Here is a 12,863-nt window from a genome sequence, read left to right as displayed (position 1 = left end):
TATGAGAACCTATCATAAAAAAGGCTGAGTCAGTCAGTAATTAACAAATTCCCCTCTCAACATAATTAAGTGTCTTGCTAGGAAGCATCCATATGGAGATAACTGAGGCCCATCCCTCAAGTCCAAGAGCAGCACACAGCTAGAATGGACCAAAAGACTGGAGCAAGGCCAATCTTTTTAATGGTCAAAGATAGGTGGATGTACAAATGCATTTGTGCCAAACACCATGTTGCATTGCAAATGCCTGGGACATCACAGATTTTACCATCTGTTTAAATGGATGAGCCACAGATGTTCAAAACCTCCATGTGAGTTGAGTCTAGAAGCTGTATACAGTATTCAGATCATGACAGGCAAAGATATTAAAAATCCAGGCTTTGATTTAATTTAAAAGTGGTTTCAAGCATAATTTGGATTTTATAGCTTTTCTCTGTGATGATCTTTTGTACACATACTTTAAATATCTACTCACCACAGTAATCTTGCATTAGGATGTGTTTTACTGAGGGCACAGAAAGTAAAAAACACTTTGTCTTCTTTTCTATAGCACTTCACTCATGAAGCAGGAAAGAGGGGGAGAAGGACATAATGCAAACTCATTGGCTATATATGAATGAAACTACAATCTTTCACATTAGCACGCAGATCTCAAAAAGCTTGCGGGGGGAGGAGCGTAGCTCAGATCCCTAGATAATAGGATACAGAATAGACAGAATCCATTTCAACTTAACTGTTAAATATGTTGGATTAAAAATAAATAAATAGATTTGATACATATTTTCCCCATAATAAAATCTTACATTTAAAATGTAAAAACAACAAACAAAATCATTCGCATCTCCAAAATTCAGCTTTTAAAAGCATATGTATTATAAGCACAACCACATACTTGCTGGCTCTGGTTTGGTGGTGTCATTATATCACATGCACAACATTTATTTTTACATGGTAGAAAAGCTACATAGTTTTCACAGGGAGCTTACTGTTAAATAAAGGCCTACATTTTCAAAACTGTAAGACAGGAATGAGCAAAAATTAAAAAAAAAAAAAAATTGGCAAAAAGGTTTGACCACAGGGAAAAACAGCTATCACTGAAGACTTGGTAAGCTGCATATTAAAATTCAGCATAGCAAGATGAGCAGCATTCCTCTCTGCGACCATATCTGAAGGCTTAAGATATAGGAGAGTTGTCTGGGATAAAAACAACCGCAGTCAAGCACAGATTCAGTGAATCTGGTTCTGTGGAACACACATCCCTTTTAGTCTCAAAATTCTTGTTTTCCTGTGAAACTGGGCATAAAACAGCTTTCAAGCTTTGCCAGCTCAGTTTCCACAGCAAACTCAGCAGGTCCTAGGAGTTTCCCACCTAGATCCTTGTCTATCACAGGCCATAAAGCCACACCCCTTTTAGCCCTCCACTTCAGCTCCTGACCTGCCCTCAAGCCACCTACAAACACACATCACGCACAAAGGAAATATTTGTCATCCATGTCCACAAAGTATACTGAACTAATTCATAATACACAAACAGCTGTTCCTCTCCTTTTATCATCTTTTCAGATCTATTACTGAACTGGAATTATTTCATTTCCAAGCTCTAGCAGCCCCCAAAGAGCATACTTGCAGTCCTTACTGAGAGCCTCTGACCATGACAATTCAAAAAAGCTTTGGTCTATGTAGGTTTGGCAGAAGCGGAGAGATAGATGAGATCATACTCAAGATAGGCTGTCAGCCGCCTTGGTACATCATATCTGTGGGCTGTAACTCAGATTCCAAGCGATGGCAAATCGGAGCTTTGCTAGCTCTCAGCTCACTGACGGGTAGAACTTGTGAGCATATTATTTAATGCAAAAGACAAAGACGATTTCTCATACAGAGAACACTGAATTCACCATACAGGAGCCAGCAGCTATGTTACTGAGGGAGAACATTGGTATGATAGCTCAAAAATTTAAATACTTTTGTTTTCTACTTTGAGTAGGAGCATTTTCATTTGAGGAAAGCAAGCTGGAACACGAACAGGTTATTACTTTTTCAGATGCACAAAGCTCAGATCCTGACACAAAGAAACCATGACCTTGAAAATGTAAATACATGCAAATAATCTGTATAGTTTCTGCTTAAGGCATTTTCAACATATATACAAATGCCAATGTTCAGCTACCATGAACATTCACACATGCAACTTTGAAGTGTATTTTAGCTTCAGAACATTCACCACAGAAGCGTCCATAAGAAGTGACCGCACAGACAAAATTAGACAAGCTAGACAAAAGCTACTTCATTAATAATATTATCTGAAGATTCTCTTCCTCCCCCATGCAAGCAAAACTGCATTGTGCACTTCATTTAAAATTATAAAACAACATTTTAAAGACATCTTAAAAACATCCGTTTGAACAACTAATTTTAGCTTCAACATTCCCTATTTTTCCCTTTGGTTCCTTCTTATTTCTAAATATGATTGGAACTAGGTTGTTTTTTTTTTCCTTCAAGTTTCCCCACACACACCTTTTACATGTGCTGAGTGAACTACTGGGAGACACAGATATCACAGATATACTCTTATGCTGTCTTAAGACGATATAAGGATATAATACCTTACTGCAGCAATGTGATTACCCACTTTTTTTTTTTTTTTTTGGGGGGGGGGTGCAATAGCTCAGTGATCAGCCTGGTAGAAAGCAACATACCTCCCATTTAAAAAGAGAAAAAAAAAGAGAGAGAAAGAAAAGATTTTTGGTTGAGCTTGACCTATTTATTTTCAAGCCCTAGAATATATTTTATATTGTACATAGTTAATTCAGTAATGTAAATAGACCACTGTAAACAAAAGAGAAGAAAAAGTTCAGTGTACATTTAGGCAAAGTAAAATTCTACTCTTTCTTGTGAACTGCAGATTTCTGAATATAAGCTCTGTATCGTTTGTATGAAATATTATAACATAAACCCACAACAATCCAGTGATATCACTACATTCTTCTGTGAAGCCAAAGTATTTTAAAACTGTAAAACTGAGGAACACCAGAGTATTTACTCCTGGGATAAGCAGTGCCTGACTCAAAGTCACTTACTATTATCATTGAAATAATATTACATAGCAACAGTAACAGAAGGCCCTGTCAGATCCTCCACTAATTTTGACCTGTGCTTAATTCCCAGAGCTGCCGTGAATTATTAGCAGGAGCAGGGGCATGCACTAGCTGCCCTACCAAGCGATGATCTGTGCCTTTCAGTGATTTTTTTAGGATCAATTCTCTGTCAGCTGCCTGCATGAAGGACCTGCCAGTGGTACATGCATAAGCTGCGTGCCATGGATCAAACGGGGACAGTTTACAGAAGACAAAACTTGTTTTTCTGTTTTGTAGCTTTGGGGGCAGGGATTTCCTCATACAACTGGCATCTGGTGCAAGTGGGCATAAAATGGAAGAAATGTTTCACTGGCTGCAAATGGCTTACTGGAGATTGTAACACAGAGAAAAAGCAGGACATAACTGCAGCCAGTACTGTAGTTCTGTAATGAGCAGACATAGTTCTGAATATTTGTGAGCAAAATGTTTACAAAAATATTTTCCAAAACATGTTACAAAGTTTTTATATTAATTATCTTGCTGGAATGGATACCTGAACTTACACTGCTGATTCACTAGCAAAGCATCAGACCTTAGAGTTTAAAGGGGCTTGGGTGTTTTTTTGTTTTTAGAAGATCTTCCAAATTACATATAAAAGCATTTAACACTATTCCTTCATATCAGTCTTACATTAGCAGATGAACACACAAAATTTACCTGCTCAAGGTAGTACCTTGAGTTTTACTGGGTGAGTTGCATGCACTGGTGTTTGGACTAAGCAGATAAATTAACATAATAGTGAACAGAAAGTTTCCTTCAGGAAGGGCCATTATAGCCAAGCAGGCACTGAACTATGAATTAGGGAACTTGGGGCGCCTACACGGGAAGCAGCAGTGTTCAGCACAAGTCAATTCCACACAATTCAGGTAGATAATTACCTTCGGTACAATATATCTATACTGCTTCTGGGATCAAACAGGTGTCCTAAGGGAGACCTCCACTGCCCTAGCTCTTTGCTACAAATATTTCTAATACAACACTATATTGTAGCCCTGTCCTAGGATTTTCTTCCCTCCTAAGTTGCTGACTTGCTGTGACTGGCTCAAGGTTATGTTTAAACCGTATGTACTTCCATCTTGTGTCTACCATCCTGTTTAGTTTATAATCTCTTAAGGGCAGGGACTGCCTTTTACTACTTGTTTGAACAGCATCCAGCACAATAGAGCTTTGATCCAGCCTGCAGGCACTGCTCGCACTAATGTTAGGTCCCAATTCTCACCTACAGAATTTAAATCAATTACGTCGCAGTTCCTGGAAACATGCTATCAACAGTATTGAAGCAGCGCATGTACTCAGCTACAGCAGAAGACCGGTTTTCCCCATTAGTCCCCTTGGGATTATGGCATATACACTGCTATAAGAAACTCACTTAAAAAATATGCAAGCTTTTTTCCATAGATTAGTCTCTCATTTTTGTTGAGCATAGGGACAGTAAAGGAGCATGTTCAGATGTAAATATCCTGACTCAGTTAAAAAAAAAGTCATGGCAGAGATAATATTTGTTGAAAAAATGTGACAAGTCATGTGACTGTTCAGACCACAATACCACATTCTCCAAGTTTAATACCTCCCCAAGGTGTTCCCTTGTGTTTTGCATACATCATAAGAACTATGCATGTATGAAACATCTAAGAAAATTACTTGGGATTTATTTCAGAAATATCCATAGTATAAACTGGTTTTTTTCCCCCCTATAATTCAGTGACTCACTAAATGCATACCATCTCAGTCAAATGAATTTCACTGTGGATTAGGTCTTACATTACACGTATATTTACTACACTTGACAGCTAAAGGCTGAGCTGGAGAAAGTTATCTCGAATACTATCTGAATGAAACACAACACTTCTGTTTAACTTCATAAAACTATTTAGAGGAATTAAGTTTATTTTGCTGAGCCACATGTAACAAAAGCGATTGCGACAGTATTACTATAGTCTTCACTTCTACTTTATTATAGTCAGTTTAATCTTGCTTAACTCTGTGCATTACAGCGTAAGATGTGTAAGCAGTAATACCGCATACACTACAGAACACACTACATGTAATTGACCATTTGGAAAAACATGCATTTGCACTCCTTATACGAAGAAATTTCATAGGCATAAAGCTGCTAATAGAGAAGAAATTGTTTTACTTCATTATTAACCATAAATTCAATAGCTAAAAAACTTACTTTAGAAGTTGAAAATGTAGCCAAACACTATGTAAAATAAGTATTTAACAATAGAATATAAGCATTTTGCTAAATTGCATTCCTCTTTTTCTATTACGGGTTCAAAAAAGAATTTCTTTGCTAACAAAAAATAATACTGCAGAAGTTTTACAAATGCATTTTATATCCCTGAAAGCTATAATAATCATTAGAAAAAGTCAGCTGTCTGAAGAACATTTTCTATTTTAAAATTATTTACTCACATAAATCCGTCTGAAAAGCTATGGCTTCAAGAAGGAAAGCTAATAAGAAACAGCATAAGCTTACTTTCTGCTAGCAGAAAGTATGTACTTAGTATAACCCAAGCTATTTACCCACAAACACCGGTTTTATTACATCACACAATGAAATGGTATTTCCATTGGAAAAGCAAGCAATGTGGAAAGTTCCTTGCATGAACTAATGCATATATAGTAATGAATATGACCTTGTAGCATTTACTAGAGAGATGTAGAGCACTACCTTGGTAGCTTTCTGATTTCAATCTGCTGCTCTATTGTTTTAAGCCTCTGTTGCACCGAAGTAACACTCCACAATCTCAGGAAACCGATGAGGGAGTCACTGTGATAACTCCATCTGATTAAACCTGCAGATCCTGAGCAGCATTTCCCACTGTTTTAATTCACTGCTAGTAGGTTTTTTTTTTTTTTTTTTTTTTTTTTTTTTTTTTAAGTGAACTCTAACATGCTGGCATTTAGCTTGCTACAAAAACAACTCCTAAAGATTAAGGAAAGCACCATATAAAAAAAACACTGAGTTACGCTTTACAATTGTATAAAGTACTGGATGTTAACACTGTCCTGCTTCTTATTGGTATGTCTATTTCTATTTAGAGGAGATGGGGGAAAAGGAAAAAGAGAGAAAGGAGGGTGTTTCTTTATTCTACTGTAAACTGATATTTCTGTGCATTCCTTCAATATTTCAACCACCATTGCTATTATACAATGTACAAACTATATGAAAATGTAAGACACCGTATGCCTTGATTAGACACAAATGAGGTGTAATGCAGCATCAGTATATTTTATTATAGAAGTACAAGGAATATGGGGATCAAACAGCCCTTTTCAGAAATGATTGAACCCCAGATGCACTAAGCACATGCAACGGCATGAAACTGTGTTAACCCTAGCAAGAGAAGAGCTACAAGGTTAACTGTACTTGATCTCATACAGCACAGAATCTCAAGTGTTAGCTGCTAATGAACTATTTCCTAAACACAAGCATTCTTGCTTACAGTATGTAATTAACTGAGAGTTGAAAAAGTCAAAATTACTCACAGACTCCTGAAGATGCAATAGCAAACTATCTAAGACAGGAAATTCCAGTGCAATATTATAAAACAAGTAGGAATAAACATGCATAAAGTCAGGAACTGACAGGCCTCGGGATTACTGCAACTGTAGGAATCATGCTCATGCATGCTGTGCTATAATTTATGAAACTGAGCCCAGGAAGCAAGCAATCAGTTAGCTCCTCCTAACAAGTCCAACTGGCTACAAAAAGCTGGAAGGGCTGCACAGAACAATGAAGAGGAGCTATCCCACATATTAATCTGCTTATCTAGGATTGCTTTCTGTGTAGAGGGAGGGAAACCCGAAACAAGGCAGGCGCGCAGGGCGGGGCAGTGGGGGGAAAATCACAGCTTCGCTGTTCAAACAGCAGAATAATTTCAATCAAACAAATCTCCCATTGCACTCAGACAGCTAGTACTACATTTGAATATGCATAACATCAGCTGAAATGTTTCAGAAGAGAGCCATCCTCCTAATGAGTTGATTTTTTTCACATTATTGACAGAAAACTATGGAAACTGGATTTGTGTTTCATATGCAATTGCTTCAGTGCTCTCCTGCTCTTAATTTAAATATAATGCTACTGCTTAATGTGAAATATTCTTCTATAAATCTGATTAGAGCAGGTTTTTATTCAGACCACAGGTGCCCATTCAGTACATTAATCAGCAGCCCTTGCAACAAAGCCACCTGCATGGCCATAGTGTAAAAAAATACAAGGTTTAAGATTTAAGAGACTATCATTTTCCATGGAGATAGGGGGATGAACAAGAGTCAGTGTCTTCAACTAATAAACAAAAAAGAAACACTAAAACAATCCAAGACAGACTAAGATTCACACACTAGAGCATATGATGCCAAAGTTGTCTTTCCTGGGAAATCTCATGGTTTTGAAAGGTCGTTTTGATCCAATTTGCAGTGAACATCATTTTGACATTTTCTGCTAAATATTTTTCCAAAGTGCTTTAGATTAACAAAAACCACTTTTCTCAATTCAAACTCATTTTTTTAAATATAAAATATATAGTTTCATTTGATGAAAAATGCTTAGGGATTTAACAAGATCAGAGTCAATGTTGACCTTAGAGAACTATCTTCTTCTACACGTGCCCAGTGAATACTCCATGCTCATACATTTCTATTTACTCAAGCAAGAAACGAGACCATCTTTAGTAAAGAATAATAAAAAACAGGTACACTATTTTTGAAAAGAACTGTCAGCCTCTTCATATGGAAATCATGGTAATGCTGTATGAAAAAAAAGATACTTGGGGGTGAATGAATGAATTTTAAAAGGGTAAAAACAGCTTGGCTGTTTTTTTCTTTTAAATCCCTTTTACATAAAGTTATTTCTTCACATTTTTTCCTCTTTCTCCTTCCTCTTGTAATCCATGCTTTAATCATTTCAAAAATCTTGGCAAAATACATGTTACTAAACCCCCTCCAGTGTTTGCAGTCAGGACACTCATATTCACCAGCTACTATAGATATTTTGCAGCTTTAGATATTTACCCAGAAGACTGTTAGTAGCTGCAGATGACCATCTGGACCACCTTTTCCTGCTGGGCATCATTACTTGAATTAGAGAAACGGAAGCCTTTAATCTCATGAATCAGGTCTTTTTGCATACCTAAGCAGTCTCCTCCCCAGGTCTCCAATCTATCACTACATGCAGTTAATCATGAGCTATTTCTGCATTGCCTCCCTTTAATGCCTCTTGATGAAAAATTACAATGCAAAAAACCAACATGCTGAAAGTTAACTGTGTACATATATATCAGATATTCAAAGTGATATTCAAATATCTAGTTTCAGTTAATTAGAATATAAGAAATTTTTCATGTCATCTAGATTTCTAAAGCAATAGACAAAATTTTATTCAAAGAGTCTACAATCCCATGAGATACATGACTGGTAATGAGTTTTTTAAACTATCAGCACTTAATATTCAGATATGATAGGTTACGATTTTGTTGTTCAGACCTGACCCAAGAGGAACAAAAGAGACGAAGGGACAAGAACATCATTCATTTCTCAACAGGTGTTTAATAGTAGGTGAGGAAAAATCCCTCTGTGCAGTGTACAGAGGAAATGCATTTCTTACTCTTATTAGGAAAACAATGCTGTAAGTATTTGAGGAAATTAAATATCTTGAAAAAAGGTTAAGTAGATATCTAGCTCAAGTCTCTGATTTGAAATGAGCTAAGGAATATCTTAGAATATGACTATCCCAGAAAGTTGTTACAGTATTTTTAAGATTACGACAAAGATGAACGAAAAGCCACAGCCTGACAGACTTACCCATTCTTAGTGATAGGTTTGTGAGTACACAGCATGCAATTTCAGGTTTTTCTTTGTATGCTTTGTTTTAGAACAAAACCATGCAATGCTTGTAATGATACTGTTTTGACTAGTCCTTAGACTAGTCCTTAGAAATTAATTGTCCTTTTCATGAACCAGGAACTAATCACAGTTTTATCTTTCAAGAACAAAAATAAAACATAACAGTTCTGGATTTTAATGCTCTCTTTAAGCATTATTTAAAGAAGAGATAGTGCAAATAAAAATACAATCCAAAAATAAAAACAAGTAATACTATACATTTTAACCTGTTCTAGTCATACCTCTGGGGTGGGTACAATAGCCTCATCTATTTATACCCACCAGCAACCTTGTCACAAGCCCAAATTCTATTTGACAGATACTAGAGTAAAACACAATGGCTTCAGAGAGTTTGAAATTGAGATTATCAACTTTTCAAGTCATGCCCCCAAAGGAAAATAAAAAACACTAGGTGTTTCAGTTTCAGCTTCCTTCTGCCCTAACCTGAAGAAAATAAAGCAATTACCAGCTGGTTTCTCTCCACTGTGATTGAGTAAGAGCTACATCCGAAGAACATTTGCTAACCAAAGGGCCAAAAGAATGTATACATACATGCTAAGGTATTTTTTTCAGTCTAACCCAATAAGGCCTTGCCTTCCCCCAAAAAGCAGGCTTCATAGTCCTCCCTCCCACCACATCATCCACTAAACCACAGAAAAAGAACAGGTAGAAGGGAGAGTGCTTCCCCCAACTCTCTGCCAAAAATATCACTCTTACACCTTCTGATTCTTTTTATGAATCTGCCACTTAAAACATGAAGCTGCTGTCTCTAGTTCTCCTAACAACAAAACCAACCACAACTCTCAGCTACACCTTCTAAGATTGGCAGCCTTTGGTTTTCCTTCTCAAGATCATAAAGAGTGTTAGCTCCTCCCACTTTCACCAATGCAGAGGTACAGCCTGCACCAAGGTTGAGATATAGCCAAAACACATCTAGTGTTTTGAAAACAAAATGCACTTAGTACCACCATACTAAATGAGTACCAGTCCATTACTGCATAATTCTGAACAGTACTATATTGTCAGTTTACTGTAGTTAAATTTATAATCAAATAATTTATTGAAACAAAATTTATAATCAAATAACTTATTGAAACAAAATTAGCAGTTAAGAGCAGCCTTGACTGAATAACTGAAATGTTTGAAGTAAAGCAATGAAGTTAATCCTTTAGTACTTAGGATATCATATTCTTAGCATTTAATTTTTTCTGTCTTGTTAAATTACTTATGTCCATAACAGGAGCTTTCTGCATTTAATTCATTCTTTCTGTACTAGGCTGCCTTTCAGAACTCTGATTTATTGGGTTTTGTGCCTGGTGTCAACTTTAAATCTACTAGGAAACTCAACAGTCTTAATAGTAATGACTCCTCTCTCCGTTACAATTTTTTAAAAATGGTTAACCCACAAATCATTTCTCTTTTTCAATATTTGAAATACTTTTGATAGCTGTTTGAATACTAGGGCATACAGCTTAAAAGGAAAACATATCAAGCAGGAGCTTCAACACTTATCTGCCTGGAGGTTAGTCTTTTTGGCAGACTGAATGGGATTCTCACTTTCATACATGGAAGTGTCTCGGCATAACAGATTTCAAGTGCTTAACCAACTGGAAGAGGCAGACACAACCTAGGTAAGAATAATGTAGCTTGGCAGTTGCAGCTGCCAAATGGGACAGTGCTGATTAGGAGCCTCTTCCTTCCTCATCTCTCCTCAGCTAACTTAATACCTGTGAAAAGAAGGGCAATAGGCTACTCATATCAGCAGCAATTGGGTTGCCCAAAGGAAGAATGCACGTTATTAAGTTACGTTCCAATATATTTTATATTTCTCAGCACAGGTTCAACACAGCAGCTACGTGGCTTATCCCTTCAAAGCGTTTCACGTTCCTTTACTGCTGCAATTCCAAGAGTGTCTTATGGATGGCCAGATATACACGAGCTGAAGCATCTGCAATACTTACAATATAATCTTACAGAGTATTTGTGTTTAGCTTTACCAGGATTTACAATCCATGAAATTCATATGGAGAAGATTGCTATCAAGTTCTCTATATGAACCAGCTATACAAACAGTAACTACCAAATCACCCCTTGAAATGCACACAAAATACAATGTAAAGAAAGACATCTTACTATTACACCCAGTTCTAAAAAAGGCAGGGGAATTCTATACACTAGGACAGTATCGAAAATAAAAAGTATGGACAGTGGCAGTAGAGATCTGCGGACAGGTTACAAAAGAAATTCTATTTACTCATTTGAATAACCAGCAGGTATAATCCACTAAGGGCTAGCGTATTACGTGAAGAATCAGGTTTCTTTGATAACATTAGGAAACAAATATTGTGAGTTAAACAGCTTGAAGTATAAACATACAATAGCCAAATAAACAAGTTATTCATGTCTCCAGATGCTGATTTTACTTGATACAACAGCAATGCCAACAAATACCAGATCGTAAAAGATAATTATACTCTATATGATAGTTTTGTGAAGGAAGTCTTTTGAACAGTGCACAAAGACACATGGAAAATATGCAAGGAATGGAACATATGATCCATGAATACACTTCCTACGTCAGAAGCAGAAGGACCTTGTCCAACATGTAACTATATAATGATTTAGCAAAACAGTAAGTAAAAGAATTTGAAACTCCTGCTTACAGTAAACAGGAGCAACGTCTGGTTAAGGTTACACTGTGTGACTACAAAAACAAGCAGAAGAAAAAGAACATTCATACAAGTTTTTTGAAAAAATTCCTACATACCTATATTCATTTAGGGGCCCAAGGAATTATCTATACCACTGGTTCAGGAGTACATGAACAAGCTAAGCTGGTGCTAAATTTACTCCTAGGTGAACAATTAACCACCAGCTTCAACACAGAAGCGATATAAGCAAATTTTCATAGCTAATCAGCTCCGCATGGAGGGAGAACTGTGCTGCACGGTCTGGCTAACTTGCTTGCAGACCTTAATGTGTAAGGCTGCACAGTGAGTGTTATGCAGTATTGTCTAGAGATGTTTGTATTGCACTCAGGATGGAGATCCTCCAACGCACCAAAAAGCTTTTAACAAAATTTGATATTTAGTAAATATTCTTATTTCAGTAGTTAGAATAACTACCTATCATTTTTTAAAATAGAACAGTTGTACCAAACCAGACCAAAGATCCATTCAGCCCAGCATCCTGACTCTGAAAGTGAGCTATAACGGATGCTTAAAAGAAGGCATCCCCATCCAGAAAAAAAAAAAACCCCACAAATAAAAAGACAACAGCCGCCCCCTCCCCCCAATAGAAAGCTAGCAAGGCTTAGTTATTAGCATCCTTTTTTTTTTTTCCAGTAAAGCCTAGAGAGTTTGAGTGAGATCTAAGACCCACTGCATATTTAAAGAAAACAAAAACCCAGGCCCTATAAAGGGCTTAAATTTGTTAAATTGTTATTTTGTTAATTGTTAAATTTGTTAATTTGTTAAAAAGTATGGCAGTGTAGAATTCCTCTCAGTTTAACACATGCCAAGGAAGACACAGGGTATTATTAAGCAACTTGCCCACAACCATAGATTCTGGAACGGAATCCAGTTCTTCCAAGTCTCACTCCAGGATTTAGGCCATGAAATACCCATCTGCATTACTATTACTGCAGTGAATTATAACTCATAAACTACCTGTGAAGCCACACTGCTACTGCACAACTGAGCATCCTGCACACTTGGAATCAGCTTGTGCTATCAGAGTTGCATCACCTATATCCCAGACCAGAAATAATGGAGGATTGTTGATTTGATGGGTCCGCTATCAAGCAGATTCACATTTAGACAAATGGGCGCTTGAAGCCAA

At 36.8% G+C, this 12,863-nt stretch overlaps 1 protein-coding gene across 1 annotated transcript in view; it reads right to left on the bottom strand.

The window, feature by feature from the left end:
- The window catches only part of LOC135325140 (3',5'-cyclic-AMP phosphodiesterase 4D), a 604,546-nt gene extending 597,512 nt beyond the window's left edge, over nucleotides 1-7,034 (bottom strand). Inside the window, exon 1 of the mRNA XM_064502789.1 lies at nucleotides 6,627-7,034. Coding sequence (XP_064358859.1) covers nucleotides 6,627-6,710 — 84 coding nt within the window. The 5' untranslated portion in view covers nucleotides 6,711-7,034. The remainder of the gene's footprint in view (nucleotides 1-6,626) is intronic.
- Between the last annotated feature and the right edge of the window lie 5,829 nt (nucleotides 7,035-12,863).

Source organism: Dromaius novaehollandiae, chromosome Z, assembly GCF_036370855.1.
Source record: "Dromaius novaehollandiae isolate bDroNov1 chromosome Z, bDroNov1.hap1, whole genome shotgun sequence".
NCBI classification, from domain to species: Eukaryota; Metazoa; Chordata; class Aves; order Casuariiformes; family Dromaiidae; genus Dromaius; species Dromaius novaehollandiae.
The sequence above is the reverse complement of the archived record's forward strand: the minus strand, read 5'-3'. Positions and strand labels throughout refer to the sequence as shown.